This window comes from Centrocercus urophasianus, unplaced genomic scaffold (assembly GCF_019232065.1).
Source record: "Centrocercus urophasianus isolate 14NV4802_14NV808 unplaced genomic scaffold, USGS_Curo_1.0 seq_17, whole genome shotgun sequence".
Taxonomy (NCBI): Eukaryota; Metazoa; Chordata; class Aves; order Galliformes; family Phasianidae; genus Centrocercus; species Centrocercus urophasianus.
In genome coordinates, this window is record NW_024884722.1 from 27,282,984 (window position 1) to 27,308,119 (window position 25,136).

The following is a 25,136-nucleotide window of genomic DNA, read 5'->3' on the forward strand; positions in this document are numbered from 1 at the left end:
TGTAAATCGCAGGTCCACAAAGTCCATGTGAACGAACAGATATAAGGATGGCAATTGTAGCTGATCACCTTGGACTTAGCTGGACAGGTAAGCTTTTGTGCTTTTATACTGAAATCAGTCTTTGCTGTTGCATTCTCAGGTAGTCTTTTTTACCAAAAGCCTGCAGCAAGGCCCTGTCAGCTTCTCCTGAATTCACAGTGAGCCCAGCCTCTGAAAATATTCAGCAGATAGCTGGGAAGAGATGTCTGGTAGGAAATGGCTCAGTGGAGTTATTGTACCAGCTTTCACCGAATCAAATGGAAACTCATAGGGTATATAGCTAAAATGTTTTTCCTCCCAAGATATTACACCAAAGTAGTTGGAAGGATCTATCTACTCAGGGTCAGGGCTTCCGGTATCTGACGCTGTGACAAGGCAATGAATTCCTCAAAGCCCTGGGGGCTTCCTGGGGCTCCAGCAATTTGGTGCCATGTAGGATTGCCTCATTGTATGCCCACCATACCATCAACATGTTGACGGGCAGTGCTGGCTCCTCATGGATTTATGGGTGCTGCAGTCAGCTCTCCCTGCTGTAGGCAATGGCAGTGCTGGTATGTGAGCTGTGCAGCAAACTCACAAATGAGCAGTGGTCACCAGGACAAGTGTTATTGGTGAGCAGTGATGAAGTCTCCATGGAGCTTTTCTTCACTGGTTGAGAGCGTTATATAAATGCAGTAGCAGCTTGCAGAGACGTGATTGAAAATTCAGAATTATGCCTGTTTTAGGAAACTGAAGGGTTTAAGTGTTTAGTGCCATGCTCGTCATCTATTAAGATACCCCTTTGCATCAGGTAGATTTGCTGATGTCTGTGCGGTCTAAGAAGGCTAATACTTCTAAGCCTGACAGGGTAATTGAGAGACTTGTGCTGTTTGGAGCTTTCATTATTATTGTTCTTTATTTTTTCTTTATTCTTTTTTTTTTTTTTTTTTCCTTCATAGAACTGGCAAGAGAACTGAATTTTTCTGTGGATGAAATAAACCAAATCCGAGTAGAAAACCCAAATTCTCTTATTGCTCAAAGTTTCATGTTATTAAAAAAATGGGTTACCAGAGACGGGAAAAATGCTACAAGTAAGTTCAATTAGTTACTTTAGTTGTTTGTAAGTTACAGCCTGTTCTAAGTAAGTTAAGTAGAAGATAACAATTAATTTCTTACGCAAATCACTAATGGGAAAGAAATGTTTCAGCTACATTTTTGCCGGAAGGCAGAGAAGTGTAATATTTATTCAATACCTATGCAGAGGGAAATAATATCTTCTCCACATCTGTAGGACAGGGCAAAAAAATGTTTAAATTCCAGTGAAGGAAATATTAGGGAAGATTTGGCAATAGCAATAAACCTGAAACATAGAAATAGGCTGCCTGGAAAAGTTACATAGTCTCGCAGTATTGCAGGTTTTAATGATAGACCAGACACTCTCCTCTGAGAAGTAATGTGTGCATTTGAGACGAAAGAACTCTCTGGGGACAAGGTCTGGGTCGATTCTGCTGTTGTTGTTATCTCTGTAAATTCCTCAAATTGAAATAGGGGTCTGATTTTTGTATTCAGTCAATGGTGATTGTTACCATTCTCTAACCCACAAACTTCTACATGGTATTTAAGTCAACCTGTATCTTTTTCAATGTAAAAGTTGTTTCCGCTATTACTGTGTTCTTGTAAATGTGGTTTCAGTGTGTACCACGTGAACAGCCTTTATGTGCATTACTACTAACAAGGCTACCTATTCTGTTTCTTAAAATAGAATTCTGTCAAGGATTTTAACAATCCTTTTACGTTCCAATAAAAGGTTATTTTATTTCAGTAGCAAGTAAATATGTTCTTTAAGAGCTCTTCGACCCTATTTTTCCTGCTGCTTATGTTGCAATATAGCACTCGCAAGGGAAAAATCTTAATAGAGGTACATCTTGCATAAGTGGGCAGCAAAATGACTACATAAATGATGGAGTTTGCTAGAATCAAAGGCATTGGGCCAGAAACATATGTCAGCAACTTATAATTAATGCAGTGTGAATGTTACTGAAACAATTAGACAGTTCTGAACACTGAACCTGTTTTCTGACGTGTCTTATTTGTTTTTCAGCTGATGCCTTAACTTCTGTATTGACAAAAATTAATCGAATAGATATTGTGACCCTGCTGGAAGGACCAATATTTGATTATGGAAATATTTCAGGCACCAGAAGCTTTGCAGATGAAAATAACGTTTTTCATGATCCCATTGATGGTAATTGAATTCCATGGTCATATTTAGTTCTGTATTATCTCCGGTAATGTAATAATGTTGTGTTAACTAGATGTTAAGAAAAAGAAGGTCTAAAGAAATGATTGCTTTTAATGTTAAGGCTTTTTCCTCGTGGTATATTCAGGTTGCACACTAATGTCCCAGAGAACAAGCTCAGGATCCCACAAATGCACAGCTAAGTAAGCTCGTTTCCACCAGCCTCAGTATCAGTTGACAAGACCTGAATAGACCTGAATGTTTTTCTCCTTCAGTAGTCGTGCGTTGGTGTTAGTCCATTTATGCTTTCCAAGTTAGCTGAAAATCGCTCATACTCACCTCATCCCCCACTCTTTGACTTCCTCTCTATGTAAGTAACTGTAAGATTTCTTTCAAGGAAAAAGTGTTCAGCAACTGTATGAGTTATCTACAAACGAACATCAATTATTTCAAGATTTTCATGATTTTTGTTGTTGTTATTTGGGGCCATTATTATCCAAATATGTAGTGGCAGTAGAAAAATAAGAAAATGTTACATTTTTTCATGAGACAATATCTTTGTCAGTCTAGTAATGACTAAAAATGTAATAATCTTCGCATGGAAGCTGAACACACTGAGCATAGAATTGTGCATGGTTATTTTGAGTCAGATGTTAACAGGATAAGTGGAGTTCTGCTTATAAATCAGAATTGCCAGAGGTATGCTTATTATTTATCATTATGTTGAGCATGCTAAATGTTGTTTCTTCTTTTAAATGTTAGTTAATGACACTGGGTTGCTATATTCTTTACTTTGATTTTTTTTTTACCATGTGTTATAAATAGCTTGTTAAGTAAGACTTCTTTGAGTTATATTTTCTTTGTTTTTTTTTTTTTTTTTGTAGTATATTCAAGTTTGTATTGGTCCCTCTCTGTGTTTTAGCAGGATGTTCTTGTACTCAGAGCATATAAGCTCAGTGTACTTCCATTGTTGAGCAGCATTGCTGGTCATTGAATCACTGCACTACAGAAATAATTTTCTGTTGACATTTTAAGAAAGTTGCTCTTGAAATGTTGCTTGCGCCTTTAAATAGCAGCATCAGAATTTTCCTGAAGACAGTACGCTTCCCTGTAGTTGCTTTCTGTCTCTCCTCTTCTCTGAGCCTTCCTCAAGCTTCCTTTCCTCACCAAGACCAGACCGCCTTTACCTTTCTCTCAGCTGATTCAGGAAACAGAAAAAAAGCAAGCCCTGTCAGAGCATCTCCCTTTGCAGGCAGCACAATGTCAAGTTAACCCAAAGCATGTATTTTTTCCTTCGGTGGGTTACACAGTCTATTATCTGTTGCAATGAATTTCAGGTTTTGTTGTCATTTTACATGTGTATTCAGTTTAATCCTTTTGTATGATTTTCTTATGTTTTCATCAATTTCCTTTTCTTTTCTCTTTTCATTTGATCAGTGTATCTGATTGTTCCCATGTCACCAAGATCGCCTCAGTCTCCAAGATCACCAAGATCTCCTTACCCACCACAGTCCTCTCACCTGTATAACTTTACTGTACCTGAAATATTCATCTAGCTCTCCCTGTGTTTTTTGTATTCTCTTAATTTCCTGCTAACTTCCTTCTTTAGTTTTTTATCCTGCTGTGTATTTACCCCTACTGTTCTTTAGTATCCTCTTTGAGATCCATTTCTATGCCTCATTCTTTAACTATTCTATTCTTGTGGCTCTGTGATTATATTGGAGATAAGTATTAGTAGCATTGTCTTGCTAGTATTGTGGTTTTTTTTATATAAGTATATTAAGAATGTGGACCTGTTTAATATACATTTATGAAAAGTGACTGTCCAATGTTTCAATCTACTTCTGTCTTTAAAGTCTATTTATTAAAATTCCAATTTTAAAGCAGTAAAAACTCAGAAAGATGTATGCAATTTGGCTGCAAGATTCTGGACTGGATATAAAGGGACAGCCATCCCTGTCCATGTTTGATTCATTGCATGCAATTTGATTCATAAGGCAATCTGCTATAGCTTGAAAACATTTGAGTGGCTGCAAAAGCAATTGCTGAAATCTTTACAGACTATTTACAAAATAGTCAAAAGTATTAGCTTTGCTGTACTAGCTATTTTGGCAATGCTCTTTTTTGTTCCAAATATTTAGAGCAAAGTAAATCTATCAGAACTGCATTTGTTCTTATACACCTGCATCTCCTCATGGTTTTCATACTTGACGTAACTCATGAGTCTTTTAACATTTGCTGATTTGTTGCTCCATGCTTCATCCCAGTCAGTCCAAATGTGCTGTCTTCCTTAGGTTATCCCACCATTCAAGTGGAACTGGAAACTCCCACTGGGTTGCGCTTCGTGCCACCCACCCCTTTCCACCAGGATGATTTCTTTAGCGACACCTCTAGCCTAGAGTCACCCCTTAGAACTCCCAGTAGACTGAGTGACGTGTTAGTGACCTCCCAGGGACATGTAGATGGTACAGCAGCAGCACCGCCAGTGGTGACTGAAGAAGACACCTCACTGGACGACAGCAAGCATGATTTCTCAGTGCCTAGCGAAGGAACACCTAAAGGTATTTCTGTAGGCCAGAGCCAGTTGGAGGAAGTGGACCTTAAGGATTATCCACGGTATCTTGGTAGTTATGGCGGGATACCTAAGGATGCTAAACAAAGGCAGAGCGAAGAGACTAGCAAAACAGGAGTAAGGACTGAACAGCCTGAGAGAGAAAAGTCTGGTACTGATGAGGAGATAACGGAAGAAAAGTTTAAATCTCTGTTTGAGGACATTCATCTGGAAGAAGGAGCTGAGTCTGAGGAGATGACGGAAGAAAAAGTATGGTCAATTCTTAAAGGTGTTCAGCAAGCAGAACACGAAATGTCTTCAATTACAGGTTGGCAGACTGACTCATCAAGTGTCACTGAGCCACCAACGTCGGGACGCAGGATAGGTGGTAGTCTGCTAGATCGCCTGGATGATAGGTGAGCATCTTCTTGTACATGTGTGTAAATAGCCTTCATGTGCAGCCATTGCCTTCAAGGAGCAGTCTCAGGCTGATGTTCTGCTGTTTTATGAGATTGTGCATATATATACGTATGTGCATATGTATGTAAGAAAAAACATTGTGACTTCATCTGGCTTCAAACATTTTTATTTTCAAAAATGTATATATAGCAAGTTTCATGCTTAATACAGAATTAGTTTACATTATATTTCCTAGATAATCTTTGTTTTCATGTTCTTTGTATTTCCATTTTGAATGAATCTAAGCAAGGCAAATGGAATTGGAATTTGAGACTATGAAATGACAACTTGTTGGAACCAGGATACTGTGTTGCTCTAGTTACTGTGTTACTGTGTTGTTTTAGCAGTCATCCTTTTCATTGCATCTCTTTGCATTCCATCAAAGAGGCATTTCTTTCTCCATAGCACAGTTTTTTTAAGCTGACACCATTTTATAACATTTATTTCAAGTGTGTTATGTCATGCTAATTTGCTAGACTTTTTAAGCAATGTGTTTCAAGTCACAAGAAGGTAACAGTGGCAACACCAAATCCATCTAGTCCCATATGCTTCTACCCAATTCTGGCTACAGAAGATGCTCAGGGAACTTGTACGTTATTGGGCTCCATTTACTTTCATCATAATGACTTTCTGAGATGGTAGATGCTTTCCACAGATTTATGATCACCGTGTTTCTCTTGCATGTGCTTTTCCAGCCTCCCACTGGACCTGCCTAAGCTTTCAGCAGTCACAGTATGTGCTGGCATGTTTGGCTATATAAAGAGCTCTTGCCTTATTCTGTATTGGCTCCCATGGTTTGTGACAGAAGGTGCCAGCTCTGCAGGTGGTGTAAATCAGCAGAGAATGACTATCTTGCAGATCAGTCGTCTCTCTGTCAACAGTTTACATACTTTGCAGCTTTGATTCAGGATGTTTAAGAGCTCTAGGTGGCATGAGATAGTCCTTCTGAATCAAGTGGGAAGGCTTTTGATTCCAACAAGTTGATTGTCTTTCAAGACTTGAAAACATTTGGTCTGCTACTGATATGATTTTTGTTATGTTAAGCAACCATTCTGCCTTATATTATGTGCTTTCTACTGTGTTAAATTAATGAAATATATCTCTTCCAGGAGTAAAAGATCTTCCTTAAGGAGATGACACATCGATTTCTAGCTAGAGGAAATCAACTTGCTATATTTTATAGCAGTTTTGCCAGCAAATAGCTGTGGGTTTCTCTTGCATATTGTCCCAATGTTTATCTGAAAAGCAAACAAAAATAAAAAGTTTGGTCCAGAGCTTTCTGTCTTGTAATCTTTCTGGCCGTTGGCTTTGTGCATTATTGAAATTGTGCTAAGGAATTATTTCTGAGCACCAGTATTTTTCAGGAGGCATAAGTTATTTGGAATAAAGATGTTGAGGGAAGGGTAGCAGACACTTTCATTACTTCCTAGTTTGGAGAGCAGGTTAAAGAATTAGTGCCACGAGGGATTTGTCTTGTGATTATACAAAGGAAATGGTAGGACTGGTGTCTTTTTCTTTCTGTTTTGGTTTTTTTTTTCCTTTTTTTTTACTTCCTAAGTGGAAGGGAATTAATATTAAACATTTGGCTTTATTTCCAACGTTCACCATGTTCTCCTTGCTTTTGAAAAGATACCATAATGCGGAAGAGAAGGCTGTTAAATAGACTGATGCTTACATGTTGAATTTCAAATTTTACTTTGTCTGAAATGTGAGCACTAAGATTGAAGGCTGAGTGCTTTTCTCTTCTGCGTGTTATTTATGAATGTCTTTTCTTTTTGTTTCTCTGTAGCTTGGACCAATGTAGGGACTCTGTTACCTCATACGTCAAAGGAGAAGCAGGGAAACCAGAAACAAATGGAAGCCTCTCAGAAACCACAACAGAAACAAAAACTAAATCCTATGTCCAGGAATCTTTAAATGATGTGGGAAAACACAGTGACAAAGAAGCCCTGAAAACAAAGTCCCAAATTTCAGCTGGTACTGATGAGCAAACATTGTCATCAACAGCATATCAGAAATCTTTGGAAGAGACTAGCAAGCCAACAGTGGAAGGCAGCAAAACATCTGTGCCTGTCAGTGTGAAGAAGATGGGCTGGAGTACTTCAGAGGATGGCAAGGCAAGAACAGGCATCCAAGAGGAGGAGGGAGCAGGAATGTCTGAACAGAAGGTACAGTATGTCCTGTAATTATTAGCTGTTTGAGGAGTCCCTATTGCTTAGTATAGTTTTTTTATAAGACATGTAATATTGTGACAGGTGTTTTTTTAATCCTCCTTTATGTGTGTTATGTTTATTGCCAAATTAAGGAAAGTGGAAGTTAGTGGAAAATTATCTTCTGTGGGTATGAACAGAATGAAGTGCAGTCAGGGCAGGCAGAGGAGCCAAGCAGGGTGCTTAATCTTCTTCCTGCTTGGCCCTGAAATCTGGAAGGGATGAGAGCAGCTTGTGATGTCATTTGCATTGCTGAGAAGCAGGTCCCTTTCCTGCCCGAGTTATCTGTGCAAACAGTGCTAGGCAGGTCTGCTCTCCTCAACTCACTTCCAGTAAGGTGATGACACTGTTTTCTGATCTGTTTGTGATATTGAGGAGAGCAAATAAATACGGGGTGTCTTTTGTCTCTTTCCAGATCCCTGTCCCTAGCACCTTCTGTTTTTTGTGGGTTTTTTTTGCTTGATTAATTTGCAGGAAAATAAATCTTGGGTGAAGTCTAATCTCCTTCTTATGCTTTGCTCCTTGTTTTCATTCATCCCAATTCCAAGGTGCATCTAGCAAAAAAATTTCCAAATGTGTAGTACACTTTCCCAGGTGGTAGTTCATTCTTAAATTACTGCTGAGGGTTCCCCCTTCAGTTCTGCTTGCCTGGCTTGTACGTCCTCACCTGCAGAATCTCACTTATAAGTTGGTGTTAGATAAATGAAAATCTTAACAGCTTCCTCTGTGACCTACGTTCTGTTTCCCAGAATTGACTCAAGGAATGGCTTTTAGTCCAGTAGGAATTTGGGAGCTGGTTGGACAATTCCTAGGCTCAAAGATTGCAAAAAAAGAGAATTACAGAATTTCTTCTACATTCCCATCTTAGGAGACGGTCTTTTCTTGGGCATAATACAAGACTATGACTTACAGAAGTGATGCATTTTTTAGAATGGCTTCTACAGGATGTGGCATTTTTTTTATTGTAGTGCAGTAAAAATGGCAGCTGTGATGGGCTGCAATAAATTATTCAAGTTTAATTCATTTTAAACTATTCTTTTGATTGTACAATAAAGAATTATTTTATTGAATAGTAACATAATCAGTCTCATCAGTTATGCAGCATATGATTGTTATGATCTTGTTTTTAGTTTGTGACATAGTTAAAGCAATTAAGATCTTTCCTAATGTTCACTCATTTCTTGAGTGTTGAAGAGTGTAAGAAAAAGCTGCTGCAGAGGCAGCTAAACTCAGACTGCAGTTCCTGTATTATCAGTAGGCTTTGGGGCAGACCGTGGGTTAATATTATTATGCTTAGTTTAAATACAGAGATAAGCATAGATGTACACTGTAACTTGTGCTGAGGGGTGTGCTACAGTGCTGCACTTCCCCCTCTGGATTCCCATCAGTGAGAAGACAAGTTGTCATCCACTCCTGTCCTCTCTTCACTTTTGGATATTCCACCTGGATTGGTAAGAATCAGTGTGTGCATTTCGTATATGCGCTTTTTGCACTACTTTTGCTTTCTTGGTAAAGGGTGATAATCTCATCTTCCAAATAACATTTTTTTTAATAGATGCAATCTTTGAATAAACCAATGTGAGTCAGTAATGGGATTTCTAAACCTGGGTCTCTCACGTGATCTACTTGAAGTCAATAGTTTAATTACTCACAGAATCCAGTTCATAGGGAATAATTCTTCATGTGCTGTCGTGAAAACAGAAAGCAAATTTCAATTGCAGTCTGTCTGGAAGGCATTCTGTGGAAAGCAGAGGCAACAAAAGGATATTGCTTCCTAAAGAAAGCAGTTGTTACTGTGACCCTTTGGGAAATAGCTAAAAAGCAATAAGCATTCACCTGCTGGGAGAGGCTGCATCCGTATTTTGGGATGTGATTTGCAACAGAGATAAGCCATCTGGGCTGATGTCTGATGATGTTAATGAAGTGAATTGCTGACCTTGTCCCATGTCCACATAAATGCTCAACATTTTAAAAAGCAGTGACTGTGAGGACCATATAATGTTCTACCTAAGATTAAGCATTAGATTCAAATGATCTTTTTAAATTAGAGAAGTGCAGCACACTTATGTTATCCTGAGGAAGGTTACGTCATGTGGTTGAGGTGACTTGAAGTGCCAGAGTTCTGTCACAGCTAAAACCCTTGAAGTCGTGCATTAGTATTACTCTTCCTCCTAAACTTTTGTGCTCTTTTGAGAAACTTCTGCTTCTTGTTACTTGTTCAGGGTAGGTTTGGATTTTTTTTATTTTTATTTCTTTATTTGGCTAGTGACAGAGGATAGCAGGAGATGCTGCATGCAGATGAATGTTGTCATCCTGCCCTAAATGCTTTTTTTTAATCTCATATGATCCTTTTTCCTCTTCCACCCACATATGCTGACTCGGACTTTACACATCATTTCTGAGAAGTGCCTCTTGTTTAGGATGCCTTGAGCAAGTTTTTAAAAAAAAAAAAAAAAAAAAGAAAGAAAAAGAAGCAGAAGTCAAAGTGCTCCATGGGTCTTGCAGGGAAGGCAGTGGGGCCGGTGGAGACACTGGGATGGAGCAGACAATGGTGTGCAGCACCTGCCCGGCACCAAGCTGTGAGCAGCACCAGGCTTGCCCCGAGTTGAGGCCTGCCCCTTCCTTCTCAAGTGATGTGGGGCAGTTGTATTTCAGGCTTCAGTTAGTACTGCTTAAAACGAGATAGATGCTGAGCAGGAAAAACATTTACACAGAGAAGGTCGTCTTCAAAATTCTTGTTTTTAACCTTTGGCAGGTGGGCCTCTGAATCTTTCTGTGTGACTGTAGTCTTTCTTTATAAGGGAATTCACTTCCATACCTTGTAAATGCACAGAATTGGAATTAGAATGAATTGTTAATTTTTGAGGAGGAAACAGCAAAGTTATTGGAAGATTTTTTTGTACACAAAATTCTTCACTTCCAAGTAAGGTACTTGGAAGTAAGGTGTTAGGTCACATGCATTCCAAATACAATTTTCTAACACTTAAAAGCTGCAAAGATATTCCATACCTGTTATATGTATCTAGTACAGCATGTCAAAGAGCAGAAAATACTTCAGGAGCAGAAGTCATTAGGTATGTAATAGACAGGAAAAATGTTGTCCATGATAACCTTTATTTTCTTCTTGTAGTTCTGATAGCACGTTCTATCTTGCAAATGTGCTGTTACAATGTACTAAAACTGCATTTATTAGGAATGTAGTGACAGTGAGATTGAGAGTGATTCGAGCTCAGGTGAGGAGCAGAGGATTACTACAAGAGTGTATCGACGGCGGTTGATTCTGAAGGTATTTTGTGATGTGCTTTCTTGAGGCTATTGTTGGCATGGACATGGATTTGGACTGCTGTGTGAGAATGTCACTTCTGGTACAATGGAGTCCCTCTGCCCATCTGTATTTATAACCAAATGGCAGGTGGCCATTCATTGCTTAACCCAGAAATTTATGGTTGTCTCCTGCTGGAAAACTACTGTGCTGCATGGCCTGATGTGTCCTTCAGTGTTTTGCATGCCACCTTTAAGATTACAGCTAGATATAGAGTGTTGGCCAAATGGAAAATGAATTACAGACTGACATAGGAGATATTTGTATGTATTTCCCCTTTTTCTCCTAAAAAAAAAAAAGTCTAAGTGACAAGTTAAAAAAAAAGCAAGAATGTACATGAGTGGAATATAGGGTGACACGGTACTCTGGCTGGAAGGTGTGATCTAGAGTGCCTTGTGTTCTGGAGAGCAGTGAGTGGTGCTGATTTAAAACCTACCATAGTTAATATAAATAAAATAAATATAAAAATAAGGAGTGCTTGCATTTGACTTCATTAGGCTTTGTTTAGTATACTTATTTACACATGCCCTGGCACAACATACTTCAAATGCTAATAACAATGGTGGAGTCATATAAATTGTTGAATTCTCCCTCGTACTGTTTTCTGTATGGTCGTATAGCTTGGTATTATGTGTCTTGAGAACATAGCATAAGACAATCACTCTTCATCAGAAATAACATTAGTTCTCAGTAACTCACATGATTTATTAGATTCTCATTAGAAAATCATGTATTAAAGCCATAAAAAGGACAGCCAATGTAGTGCTGTTACTATAATAGCCTAGGATGGAGTTCTTACTTCACTTCAGGAATTACTTGTCACACTGCCTGCACCTATCAATATTGCTGTTGTTTGTTTGGTGCAAAAGGTATTATACATGCACAGCACCTTCTGTGTAATGTGAATGGCCGATGTGCTACATGCATACATACCTCCAAGACACAGATGCTTTTGGAAAATGCAGCATGATTTTTTTGTCTGCCTTCATCCTGTATTTCTTTAGTTTACCGGTTTTGTTCCCATTCTGAACCAGGCAAGAATTGCAAAGGCTAAATACTTTGTATTTAAGTAAATATTTTGTCTGTTACCACATCTTTACACCAAGAACCTGCTGCCTTAAATGAAAGCCCTTGGGCAGCTTAGGATATAGCCATTTATCAGTAATTGCCTCTGCAGATAACTCATGACAAGAAATAGGAATGATTCTGTTTTCAGATGGGACAGGTGGCCTGAGGGTGATCACAAACCTTTAAGCGCTGTAAGTGCATTTCTGGTAAGACATAAAGCATCAGTGGGCTGCATGTTTTAAAGGCTGTGCACAGTCAGCCTGTTTTCCACCCAATGTCTGAGCTATTTTAATGTCCACTGTCTGTGAATCAGGAAGTGTCAGAATAGGAAAGAGAGAAAGTGAAAAAGGCAGTCTTCATTTTTTTTTTCCCCCAAGTACAGTGTTTAAAAAAGGGCATAAAAAAGTGTTTTTAAATGTGGCAGTGTAATTTGGGGTTGTGCTTACAGAGCAGTGATGCAGCTCTACAAAGCTACAGAGTGCTGTGTCTGCACAGAGAGTGGTGTGGTCTGCAGCTGGTTCAGGGGAGCTGGCTGGACCCTCTAGGGATGTGTGTGACTGGAGGCAGCAGAACTTGTGCGGAGCCAGGGCTGGGCTGCACCTGTTTCTGGATTTTGACACCTGTGATATTTCTGTCATTTTCTGATGATGCGTAGCTGCTGCTTTTTGTCCCTCTGCATCTTGAGACAGGTTTGAAATGGAGCAAGAAGCTTTCAAAGCAGCAGTTGCCAGGCCTTTTAGAGAAAATTTAGTAAGAGAGCAACCATTTAAATAGGTACATTTTGGTCACATATGATTCATGAATTGATGGTATGAAGTAGAAAAATTGAGCTTTGATATTGGAAGGTATCTGGATTTTGATTATTTTTTTCAAATTCCTGGGAGCTGAGGTTCTGTTGGTGTGAAATGAAGTCACAGAGCACGTGCCAACTGAGTACCAGCTCCTTGTTCAGGCAGCTCTCAGGACAGGGTAGGGAAGCACTGGCACAGGTTGCCCAGAGAAGTGGTGGATTCCCCAGTTCTTGGAGACACTCAAGGTTAGACTGGACCGGGCTCTGAGCACCTGATGGAGCTGTAGGTATCCCTGTTCATTGCAGGGGAGATGGGCTAGGTGACCTTTAAGGATTCCTTCCAACTCAAATGATTCTGTGCTTTTTGGCAGTTATGCCTGAACCATGGGAGCACTTATCCTGCACTGTCTGACGTTAGAGATGTGGTGGAGCCAGCCCTGGCAGGCTGTGTTGAGAATGTCATCCCTGGAATAAAAAATATTTTGAACATCTGCAGAGCCTGGGTAAGGGCTGCATAATTCTATGGCAGTGCTTGTGCCCATGCCGCAAGCTCACTTGCCTTGTGCCAACTGCAGCAAAGGGACAAAGAGGAAGGTGCACCTGGGCAGAGCTGCACGTGGGATCAGTGTTCTGCTGTAGTCTGTGTTCATCAATGCCTCCGTGCTGCATTAAAAGCAGCAGAAATACTCATGTAGCCTGCAGGAGTGAAGTTTTGTAACACCTAAACCTTGGGGATAAATTGACTCCTGTGGAAAAAAGAAATTTGCAATGTGCCTCCATGGTTACTGTCAGGACTGAATTGCTTCATTGCCTTTGTTCTTCTTTCTCAACTTGTTTTTCATTTCAGTGCCATTCCACATTATTGCTAACATTATTATTTCCGTTTAACTGCTACCTTAGTCCTCTCTCCTGGCCCAAATATGTAAAAGTCTTTCCTGTCCCCAGAGGTATTTTCCCAGAGGTCTGAGAGCTGGGTCCTGTCAAGTGCTCTCGAGCACATTCCCATGGGATTTAGCACTTCAGAGAGCTGAGCCCATAAAACCAGACAAGCAGGGGCTGATGCCCATTTCCACATGTAATAAGATTGTATTTTAACCTCAAGGTAGTGCAGATGTTTTTGGTTTTGCTTCCTTTCGCTCTGTTCACATGGCGGATTGATGGGACAGAGCATTGCAAAAGAAATAGTTTTTTATAATAGTGAAGGAATGCGAGCAATTAGCACACAAGGGAAAAATAAGAGTGCTTCCACAATGTGCACTTTCAGAGCCTGAGCCAAAGCTCTTTTTATTCCATCATGCCAGAAATCAGTGTCTAATTTCTCATGCTTTTTCAGAGATTGTTAAATCCTTCATGGGTACAAATGTTTGGCAAAAACTGTTTAGTTAGATTCTTGCCAAAAAGTTTATGGTAGAATTTTGTAGTGGAAAATAAAACAAACTTCTAAGCAGGAGTTGTTTAAATCTGATGTTATCGTATATCTTGTTATTTTTTACCATTTTCTGATAGAGATTTTCCTCTTGCCATGCATTTTGCCCATTAAGTTCCCCAGTAGTGACCGAGGAGACTTTCCCTGGAATGACCAACAAGGCTCCTGAGCAGCAGTTAGTTACATCCAGGCTGAAAGAACTGCAGAAGGGCTGTGCTCTGCTCTGTGAACATCCCACACCCATTTCACCAGGAGAGACTGGCAACTGGGAGCTGCTGGCTGCACTGGGACAGTATATGTGAATTAGAACACAGGCTACAGAGTTCTGTTGAGAGACCTGTTACAAGAGGCACAAGGTACAAACAAGTAACAGAGCTCTGACCTGGCTCAGTGTTGGGCTGCTATGCTCAGTGCCATTTGCAGCACCGTTTCCTTTCTGCTCTCCTTGGCTTGCCTGCTGGTTCCCCCCCAGTGCCTTAGCAATACATCTTCAGGCAAGCAAGTACAAACTCAGCACAGGCACACGCGGACAGTTGTGGCATGTGATTAACGAAGTCTCCCTGAGTAGGCAGAACTCACTAATGAAAATGACCTTAATGAAAGATGTTTGTTTCTACTGCCACAGAAGCTTCAGACTTCAAGGAGAAAGAGGTGCAGCTGCTGGTTATGCATTATAAGAATGCAATGTCAAGACTGAAAGGATTATGTCTGGATAGTGGCTTAGGCCAGAAGGGGAAGAGATCTCAGTGCTCTGTACCACTCCTGTTCCCATCACAGCATTGCCCCCGGTCATTGGCAAAATTAAATATTTAGGATCTTTCCATCTCGTTTATTTCCATCTGCTTTTAAATTCCTTTTTATCCTTCTGGGTAACAGACATCCAGCCACACCTTCTTCCTTCACTGCTACAACAGCACTAGCTATATAGGAGGAATAAAAGAGGAATAAAAGGGCTATTATCCCTCAGTAACAAAACAAACATGAAAGAAAACCAGAACTCAGAGAAAGCTGCAGTGAACTTTGGCACAGTGCTGCAGCACCAACTCCTGCATTTATCTGGCAGTCCCTGGGAACACCCATAATCTGCAAATAACAGTTAAGAAAATCAGTGGAATTGGCAGGAGATGCTGCAGAAGCTGCTCCTTCGTTCTCCTACCCTGGAGAGCAGCAGAGAGGATACCAACTAGTTTTGGCAGGACTGCACTCCAGCAAGCAGAGTGAAGTTAAAGACTGTGCTCCACAAAGCTTCCTGGCATGGTCTGGTACAGCATGCAGTCTTTGTACAGTTTAGTCTCAGAGATGCAACCCAGCATCTAAAAACGGCTGTATTAGGTTTTCTCCCTGCCTTTCTAAAGCTCTTGGTATTGTGTCAGTGATTTAGACTGGTCAAGGGTAGAACGAAGCCTGCATTAGTATGATGCGGCAGAAATAATTTTATTCTTCAGCTATGACGCAGATGTACCAGCTTTGTGTTTAAAAACAGCTTTTGTTGACAAGGTCATCTAATGTGCCATTCTAACACAAAGCTGTGCTGAGAGCTGACAAGTAAAACTGCCAGTGGGTAACGGATTTCTTTTTCCTAGCAAACATCCGTCTTTGTAACTGTATGGGATTACTGTTTGGGGTAACTTTATAAATGTGTGGGATTAGAAACATCAGTAGATCACATCTACCTCCTGCCAATTGCAAGCCCTCCTGCTATTTGTTTAACTGCCCATATGAAAGAAAGTTGTGAAAGCTGGCTTTCGTGCATACTGACTGTTGAATATTTACAGCATTTATCTTTAGATTGTGCAAAAAAGAGCAAGTAGCTACTTAAAGACTGAGATTCACCATGCCTTTAAAACTGCATTTGTCTTTCAGTGTATCGATACATTTTTCATTTTCAAATTGAATGCACTTTCACTGTCTTGCGTTAAGGAACAGCCCTGATCATCACAGTGAGGGCCAGTCCATGCTAACAGCCTTGATGTGCTGGGTAGCCTGATGACCTTGTTCGGAGCTGTGTTGTTCTGTTTCTGTTTTTTGTCACAGTGGCTTTGGAGACTCTCCTGATGAGAGGGACAATCTTGGTACCTCTGTGCACCACAGGCAGCGAGAGATGTCTGAGCCACTGTTCTCTCCTGTTCCATCCCTCACTGCTCAGGAACCACTGGGGATTCTGAGCCCGCGGGTGGGAGGCCAGGAAAGAAACAGAGCAGCCAGCTTCGTGTCTGCAGCATTTCTCATTAAGCGGTGAAGTCTCCATAATCAGTATTTTCCCTTATTTCATTGCAGCTAGGAAGCCCCACAGGTTTCACTTCTCCAAGTCTGTACACAGCTATTGGTGCCCCTGCCTGCAGCAGCCATCCCTATGCCATTTTCATTTCTGCTCTCTTGCTCATGAGGAAGGAAGGAGCTGTCTTCCAATGGGGCCCGCTCACTGAGTCATTGTGCACAGTGTAACACTGGCACTTAGGCAGGTATTTAGTTTCTCCTTCCAGGATCTCCTTCGTAGAGCCCTTCTGGGACATGAATTGTCATGTGAGACTCCATCCAGGAGCTTCAGCAGCCGCTTGTTGTGCTGTCTGCTTGCCAAACTGCTGCCATGCCCCTGCAGCCAAGCATCCCAGGGCAGGGATGTCCCCTGGGGACAGGCTGCCCATCCTTCAGCAGTGCCTTCTGAGGTACTGCAGTTGTGAGCTGTACCATTTCGCTCTATTCAGTGAAAGCACAGGAAAAGGAAATATGTCTAAACCTTTAATTACTTATTATCAAATGATAATTTCAACACAGCTTTCTGTATAAGTAGAAATTCTGCACTTTTGAGTAATGACACATAGTGGCTGGAGATGTGGTTGGTGGCAGTTTCACTGAGCTCCTCAGGACCTCTGTGTGGCTTTTGCCTGGTGTCACATATTTAAATCAAGGAAATTGTAAGACCACGGTCTATAGAAGACTGCTAATGGCTTGTGAACAAAAATGAAGGTTTATTTGTTCTAGCACTCAGAAATAACATACAAACCTAACACTTTAAGGTGCATATTGAAAAAAGCTGTACTTGCAGAGAAAATTTAAAAAAATCAACATGGCTTCACTGTATTTACTCATTGTAAAGCAGTGCCAGGAGCTTATAAAGGTAACTACATAGTGTACAGGCAACAGTAAGCGTGGATTATATTTGCCAGGTGCTTCTTAATACTTGAAAGCATTATCAAGGTTTGACGTTTATTTGAATTAATCTCAATTCAAACATTATTTTGCTGTTAATATTGATATAAAATGCTTTGTATAATAGGTTTTCCATTTCTTTCCTATAGTTACTGTTTTTCCCATGGTGGGTTGAGGATTAAGGGAGAAGAAAAGTTTTAAGGCTTTTTTTTTTTTTTTTTTTTTTTTTTTCCCCAATTAAAGATTTCTGGGGAAAAAATGGAGGAATTCCCTGCCCATCTGAGTGCTACTGATTTGCTCTAAGCAGGTAGAAAAAGCAAGTCATCTTCAATCTTGACTTCTGAATGTGATTTAGTCCTTTAGATGAGAGAGCCCAGATCTGTCCACAGTCTCACAAACACAGACAAAAATGCTTCCTTCCTATGGGCTGCACTTACGGGTGGGAGAACACTGATTTTAGTGCAGCCTACACCTGTTGGGAAGGGTAGTTGGTGCACGTGGTAGTTTCTCATAGGCATGCCAGCAAGTAAGGATTGCTAATGTTATAAAGATAGATGAACGAAATAATGGCGTCGTATTGCTGTGTGCCCCAGTTTCCCCAGCACCAAAATGGGTAATCATATTAATTTCAGCTGTGTACTTCTCACTGTGATCCAAGCATGGAAAACAGTACATATAAACTGGATGTTACAGAGAGAGCAATTTTCTTTCTCAGTTTTCTAGTTACAGAAAATAATTCTACATTATATTTGTTTCATACAAATTAAGCACAGATGATGGATATTTCTGAAGCTTCAAAGGCAGTGCTTACTTCAGCACCCGCATTTGGAAACATATTTTTTGAGGTAAAATTGTCAGTGTTTCTCTGCAACATAGGTCGCTAGCTAGCCTTATACTCCAAAGTCACTTCATTTATTTATAATTTCAGCAACAATTCATGTTGTAGTATTTGGTCCTAGCACAGCCGTTAGAGTATTTATTTATACTGGTCCCATAAATTGTGGATGCTACAAGAACTGGTGGATGGCGTGCTGTCAATTTCAGTATGCTGTGCAGCAGGCTGCTGGCACTCCTCAACAGGTTGGCGCTGATACTGTGCCAGAAAAGGTTTCATGTAAGTTATCTTTCACTGTTCTCCATTTTGTAAATACCGAGCAGTCTTGTCTTCTGTGTACATGTTTAAGACCCGACACTTAGCAAGCTATAGGCAGAGTTGTCATTAAAATTCCAATTTTTCTCCTTCCTTACTTGGTGTTAGAACATGTTTCTGTGTGTAATGAGCACTGAGAAGCTGTGAAAAGCCTCCTGCTAATGGATGTCTGTTTAGAGATTTTACTGTCCTGACTTAGTGCCATCTCATAGGACTCAGGCTAGCAGACTGTTTGTTACCCAGAGCTTCATGTAATGAATTAGCAGATCATAGAAATGTGCCAGGTGTTTCCTACACGTTTTAAGGACAAGTTCTGTGGAATAAATGCACAGGTACTGGCATGTTAAGTTACAGCGGCTTTCATGTTATCTGTGTGACGTAAAGCAATGTTACATAAAGATGAAGCTAACATGTGCTTGTTGCTTGGATTGGTGTGGAAATATGTGTGGGTTTGGCAGAATATAGGTTATATTGCTAATCTTATAACACGTTCTTTAGGGTGAGGAAGCAAAAAACATTCCTGGTGAATCTGTAACAGAGGAGCAGTTTACCGATGAAGAAGGCAACGTCATCACAAGAAAAGTAATCATGAATTACATCACTGCTCTGTCTTTGTATTCAAGTAACTTCTTTTAATATACTTTCCCCCTTTAGAATCTAGGAAAAAAAAAAAATCGATACTTTTCATGTATTGCTTCCTACAGATCACCCGGAAAGTAGTAAGGCGTGTTGTTATCCCACATGAGAGGAAAGCTGGTGAAATGGTAATGGAATGGGGACTGCCAGGAAATTACAGTAAATGCAGAGGGTTGTGTTGGCTGCTAGAAAGTGCTGCTAAAGGGCTGGAAGTTTGCATTTAACAAGAAGCCTTGGCAAAGTGCAGTGCTTGCAGTTATTGACAAGTTATGCATTGGGGCAGGCATTTCTCTTCATTTTGTTTCCTGTTAGGGGATGTTTCAAGGAGGCCTCACAGAGTTCTGCTCTGTGCAAAATGCCTTCCACACAAAAGCATTACAGTCTGTTTATTTGAAATAGGCAGCGTGTTTAAAACAGCTTTAAGGCCTTTTGTGTTTCATCAAAACAAGCAGTGTCTGTGAGTAAAGCTGAGCCCTTGTTGGAGTTGTACCTTACACCCATAGGTGTGCAGTGTTGGTTTTTCACCAGCCCAAAGGAGTAAACCCCAGCTTGGTCCCTACCAGCCTCTCACTCACCTGTGCAACAACCCCTTGCTAGACAGTGGGGTCGCATGAACGTAGCTATGTAATAGTACCCTGTATAAGCAAATATCAGGACAGGGCTCTGTCCCTTGCAGATAAAATTGGAAGCCCTCTGTGGAGGAGGGTGTTGCTCCAGTTAAATTGTCAGTGGAATTTTTGAGTGAAGACAGAATTGGAGACTCAAAAACATAACAAATATGAACAATTACTCTTATTCTTCTAATAATGAAGACTAAAAAGCCAGGTAGGAAGCACAGAAATAGAAGAGAGATGAAAAAAATATGTATCTCCATCCTCTCTTTCTCTGTCCTTTATCAGGGAAAGTATTAGTTCTGCCCAGCAAAGGACAATTATGCTGCACCGGATTAGAGTACTCAGAAACTACAAATAGTTACAGATAAATCAATGCAGACCAGCCAAGGGGTAAATTCTGCCGATAGCCACACATAAACAGATACATTCTCTGATGTGAATGAGGCTTGTGATTACTGGAGTATTTATTTTTAGATGACTATTGAGCTATTTTTAATGAGCGCAATGAACTTCTGATTTTGGTGTTTGCTGTTTAAAAGACACCAAAAACCTGCACTGCTTGTCACTACCATTGGTTTTACTTCCGCTCTGCTTTGGGGATGGTTTTTGCTGCTTTCATCCTGTTTTCTTTATTCCATTACTAACCTGCTCACATTAAAGCACAGACATTTTGAAACATCACAACAGCAGCCATGCCCTGCGCTCTAAGAAATGCCCACTGACCCTGGCCCAGGACACTGACTGGAGACTGATTTTTTCCCTGATGATGGTGGCAAATCCGGCTGCAGCTGCTGGCAGGGGCTCAGCCCAGATGCTCCAGCCCAGGTGCTCATTCCCAAATTGTAGATCTGTGTTATCTACTTGAAGATGATATTTCAGGCCTGTGCTTTTGCAGCTCAGCAGAGTGGATAAACATATTGTGTGTATCTTTGAAATGAAGCATTAATGTGATTTAACTGCTTTTTACTTATCCTGTTGCAGCAAAATGTGGAGGCTGGTTTGTAAGTAGGTTTATAATTGTGAGTGCTCTCCACAGGCTGTGTTAATGTTTATACTTTTCCTTCAAAGCAGGGCGAAGCTTACAAGGTTAAGACGAAGAAAGAAGTCAGACATGTGGAGAAGAAAAGTTACTCGTGAAAGCTGAAAGCCAACCACTGACCGGTCAGTTTTATCAGTTTTCTTTCCTTGTGAAGCCTTTTGCACAGCACCGCAAGGAACTAGCACTTGAGCACAGAGTAAAGGCTTGCTTTTTGCTTCCTGGCATTGCTTTCAAGCTGCAAAGCTGAGGAGATGACCCTCTGTCGTGTAAGGAGAATATGACCTTGAGTTCACGTACAGAAACTGAGCTTTATCTATCGGAACATAAGCAAAGCAAAACTGCGTCATGTGTAAGAATTTGTAGTTTCACAAAGAGTAGTTTATAATCCACAGTATGTTCTACTCCTAAGGGTGGACTTAAATGCCAGCAGTTGTAGAGCTGTGTGTACAAGTAGATGTTCTGGAAGGGAAGGACTTCTTCCACAGCTGAACCTGTGGTCTACAGGCAGTCATGCATGTCAGTGACCTTGTGAAAGCCAGTGAAGTGTCTAGATATTTTCCAACAAAGAATCCTTACCAGATGTGTCTTGTAGATTTTATTGATGCAACCTAAATGATTGTAACAAAAAAGCAGCTGGCAGTACAAGGGCTTCCCAAAGTGAAAACAAATGCCACAGGCTGACACTATTGCAACAGAGTGCAGGATCCCGTGAAGCCAGAAGATGCTTTGTCTATAGCTGTAATCACACTGAGTGTGTATTTACTGTGTTTGTCTTTTTTCCACTCAGAATTTTTCTTAGCTTTGGTGGCTTTTAGGAAGTGGGCAGAGGAGTTTAAGAAGTGGAAGTTTGTGTTATCATTTTCATAAAGGATTGACTGCAGGGTTAATGAACAGAATAAACAGGACCTGTTGAACATACCAAATGGTGTGGAGGTAAAGAACAGAAGCAGAGTCTCTTGAGCCATTAGTCCCTTCCATCCATTGCAATATGTCCTCCTAAAGCCACATGACAGTACTGGATTTCCGAGTGTGTGCTGAGTGCCATTTGTGATTGCAGTGACTCAGTGTGTGGGATCTTGGTGAGGGCTTTATGGGATAGCACCAAGCAGAGGTGCTTTAAGTAATCATTTACTTAAGCCCAGCCAGGTATCTATTGTAGAAGTTCCATTTGAACATGGAAGTGGATGAATTTTCACAGAACAGGAATTCTGATAGCCCAATGGTTTCTTTGTCACAAAAGACAAAAAGTCCTCTCTGGGGATCAGATCTGCTGCTTTTCTTTTAAATGTTTTTTTGGGGAAAAAAATCACGTATTTTGCTGCAAAAAAAAAAAAAAAAAAAAAAAAAAAAGCTTTGTCACCATTGCAGATAAACCCACTGCAAAATGCAAGTTTAAAGGAAAAGCCACAACATTTTGCATGAAGCTCTGCAGAAGTGCAGGACAGGTTTCCACCAAGCACTGTGCAAGCGAGTCTGGCTGCTGCATTGTGAATACACAGCTTTTAGCTACAGCATAGATTTATGTCAGCCATAGGTGTGGGCGAGGACACATTGTTTTAGCATAGCAGAGTGCAGATGCTCCCAGAGAATGCACATGGACCTGTGACCTGATTAGTAAACAAGTCTGTGCTGCTCACATGAGCCAGGTGGAAGATGTTGCGCAGCAGCTCTTCTTCCTTACTTTGTCCTCTGTGAAGCCTCATGAGGGCTTCCCTCTGCATTCCTGGCTCTTATGGTCACATTCCCCAAGAGGCAGAGAGGTGGATGTGCAAGGAGTGCAGGTTTTAGACCAATATGAGCGGTTGGATATTATTAAATAACAAACAGAAGTGTGTTGTGAAGGAAGCCGTTGTGTCATTCTGGAGACAGTGCTTCATCATATCTTCCATCATAGTGAGCATAAATTTCTTGTAATCCTTACTGAAGAGCTGTTACTTAGAGGTGATGAAATGCAGTGTCTTGCAAACATATTTGTAAATCAGCTCATGAGCAACGTGGGTGTCTGTAAATGATGCATTTTCCCTTCGTGCTAGGAGCTCAACTAATTTCATTACATACCTAGAAACTGTATGATTTAGCCCATTACAGGATCCCATAATGTCAATTAAAACTATTATGTTTAGTCAGGGAAAGGCATGAAATTGATTCTAACGAGATATTCTGAAATGACTCTGTGCTTTCTTTCCTTTCCGTAGGACCGTGTGCTTTTACTGCCAGTATTCCAGAGGGACAGTCACAGAAGAAAAATCAACAGGAATTAAACATTCACCTATAAAAGTGTGCGTGTGTTTGCTGCTTCCACACATTAACCGCATGGTTTTTATGCAAAAGCAAAAACAAAACAAAGAAACAAAAAGTTAATTTAGCATGAGCCAATTTACAGAGCATGGAAATTCACTTTCATTCACGGGATTGGAGAGTGCGCAGTTAACAATGCAGTGTATATACAAGATGTCATGCTGTTAACAGCTTATTTCAAGCAGTTTGATGTCATCACAAAAGAAATAAATTCCTGTGGCTAGAGGGGATGTACGAAGACGAAATGGTTAAACCATGGAAAGACACTAAAATTACTAAAATCCACAACAGCTCGCCTTATTTTTCTCGGACCCAAACTGTCAGGGTATAAAACACTAGTTGTTTCTTTTTTAAACATCGATAGTTTTGCTGTAAATAAATAACACTGTATAAATTCTAACAAAATAGAATAAATGTTGATAAGGCACTGCCTTTTCGATCACAAACAGAATACTGCAAATGCATTGAGCAGGCTAGGTGTCTCAAGCAGCTACACCTACAGGGATATTCTGAGTGTATCTTCACAGATTCTTGTATATTAGCAATTATAATGTTTGTATATGCAAAAACGCTAGCTTGATTTTAAAAAAATCTTTAAAATCTGCTGCAAATTTAAATGATTCCCAAAATGAGGAATTCTGTAGTTCTGTGAAAATTTTTCTTCAGAGTACTAATATTTTGATGCATGTGTTTCACCTTATTTTGATTAAATCTTTTCCAGTTTTGCAAACACTATACTGCAACATGAAAAATAAGATTTTATCTGTAAACACAAAGCCCTTCATCTAATATTTGTTGCTGTTGCCAATTTTTCAATGAAATGACCTAAAAACCATAACATATACAGTAGTTGCATTATGGGGAGGGGGGTGCTATCTGTTCTCGCTTTATAACGGGGGTACTGCTTGCAGCTTTAGAAGTGGGTTGGTGCTCCAGCGGGCACAAGTTTGGGATATTTTTAAATGAACTGAAGAGAAATTATTAGCTAATAGACTGGCAGCACGCTGTAAAATTATTACTGTATTGTGTACTGGCTATAAGATGTAGAATCTTTCAGTAAGCCAATCATCTGTAATCATCCTAGCAGTGTAATATTAGGTTGTTAAGGCTGCTGTGTTTTAAAGGGCATTTTTATTTGGGTTTTGGTGAAATACTTTAATTTGTTGATTATATTCATATGGAAACAGCATTCATTGATAATAGCTCTAATTACATATGTATGAAAACAACAAACACTGGATGATCTAGTTGATTATTTAAGCATAAAATAAATTGTGTTAAAACTCTTGGATAACGTGTATTTGGCAGTGTTATTGTACCCCATAGAAGTGTCTTCAGAATGTTAGCTGCTAATCATCCCTGGCATTTTGCTTCTTTTCCACTGTTTCTTTGTGTGATTCACCTCCTCGTCTTCCTAGTGTGGCAGGCTGTCGGTCAGCAGGCTGTCCCACAGTATGTGGAACAGGAGTAAGACCCAGCAGCCAGCACATCTTCAGTAAAAACAAGGAGCCCCCACCTCCGGGACACAGGAGACTTGGACCTGGGGGAGGAACCAGTGCAGTAGGTTATGCACAGCCTCTTCTCCAACACATGTTAAATCTGGACCTTCTTTAATTTATTTCACCCTACTGAGAACACCAGGAAAATCACTACCAAAAGTAGTTTTGTTCCCAGAATGTGTCAGTCAGACCAATAACCAGCTCACTGCAGATGATGGAAATGGAGCATACATCTCTTGTATATTGCATGCATTTCCAGTTTATTATAGGTGGTGGATCTTTACATATAGAAACAAAGTTTTCTAAGTAGCTTCAGTACACACTCGCTGCTGGAATGCATCTTCTGCTTGAGCACAATAAATACTTTTTGTTGCTGAAGGTTTGGTTTTACTTGACTTTGAAGGTAATACAAAGATGTATTTTACCCTATGTTGGCACTGGAGGAAGCACCATTGTTGCAGAGGGGGCTCAGTCTGCTTATTAGAGCTGTGCTGTACTGAAAGCTCAGGAGCCAGTCCTCACCTGGGATCAATAAGCAAACCCTCTGTGGTGAAAAGCACTACAGAAGTACTAGTTGGCTTTGGCAGAGCATAACAGGTTTGTCAGTGCTTCTGTGTTATTAGGGCTGCGAGCTTTTGTAGAAGAGGCAGTAAATGAAGAGTTCCTC

At 40.3% G+C, this 25,136-nt stretch overlaps 1 protein-coding gene across 8 annotated transcripts in view; it reads left to right on the plus strand.

Annotated features, from left to right (window-relative positions):
• Positions 1–24,261, plus strand: part of ANK3 (ankyrin 3) — a 344,064-nt gene extending 319,803 nt beyond the window's left edge. Inside the window, exons 37-46 of one of the 8 annotated variants that reach the window (XM_042817687.1) lie at positions 13–87; positions 978–1,109; positions 2,120–2,263; positions 5,137–5,224; positions 7,057–7,435; positions 10,671–10,763; positions 18,882–18,965; positions 19,088–19,147; positions 20,702–20,794; positions 22,868–24,261. In XM_042817687.1, coding sequence (XP_042673621.1) covers positions 13–87; positions 978–1,109; positions 2,120–2,263; positions 5,137–5,224; positions 7,057–7,435; positions 10,671–10,763; positions 18,882–18,965; positions 19,088–19,147; positions 20,702–20,770 — 1,124 coding nt within the window. In that variant the 3' untranslated portion in view covers positions 20,771–20,794; positions 22,868–24,261. The other 7 variants (XM_042817681.1, XM_042817684.1, XM_042817682.1 and 4 more) reach the window with 7 other exon arrangements.
• The last annotated feature ends 875 nt before the right edge of the window (positions 24,262–25,136 follow it).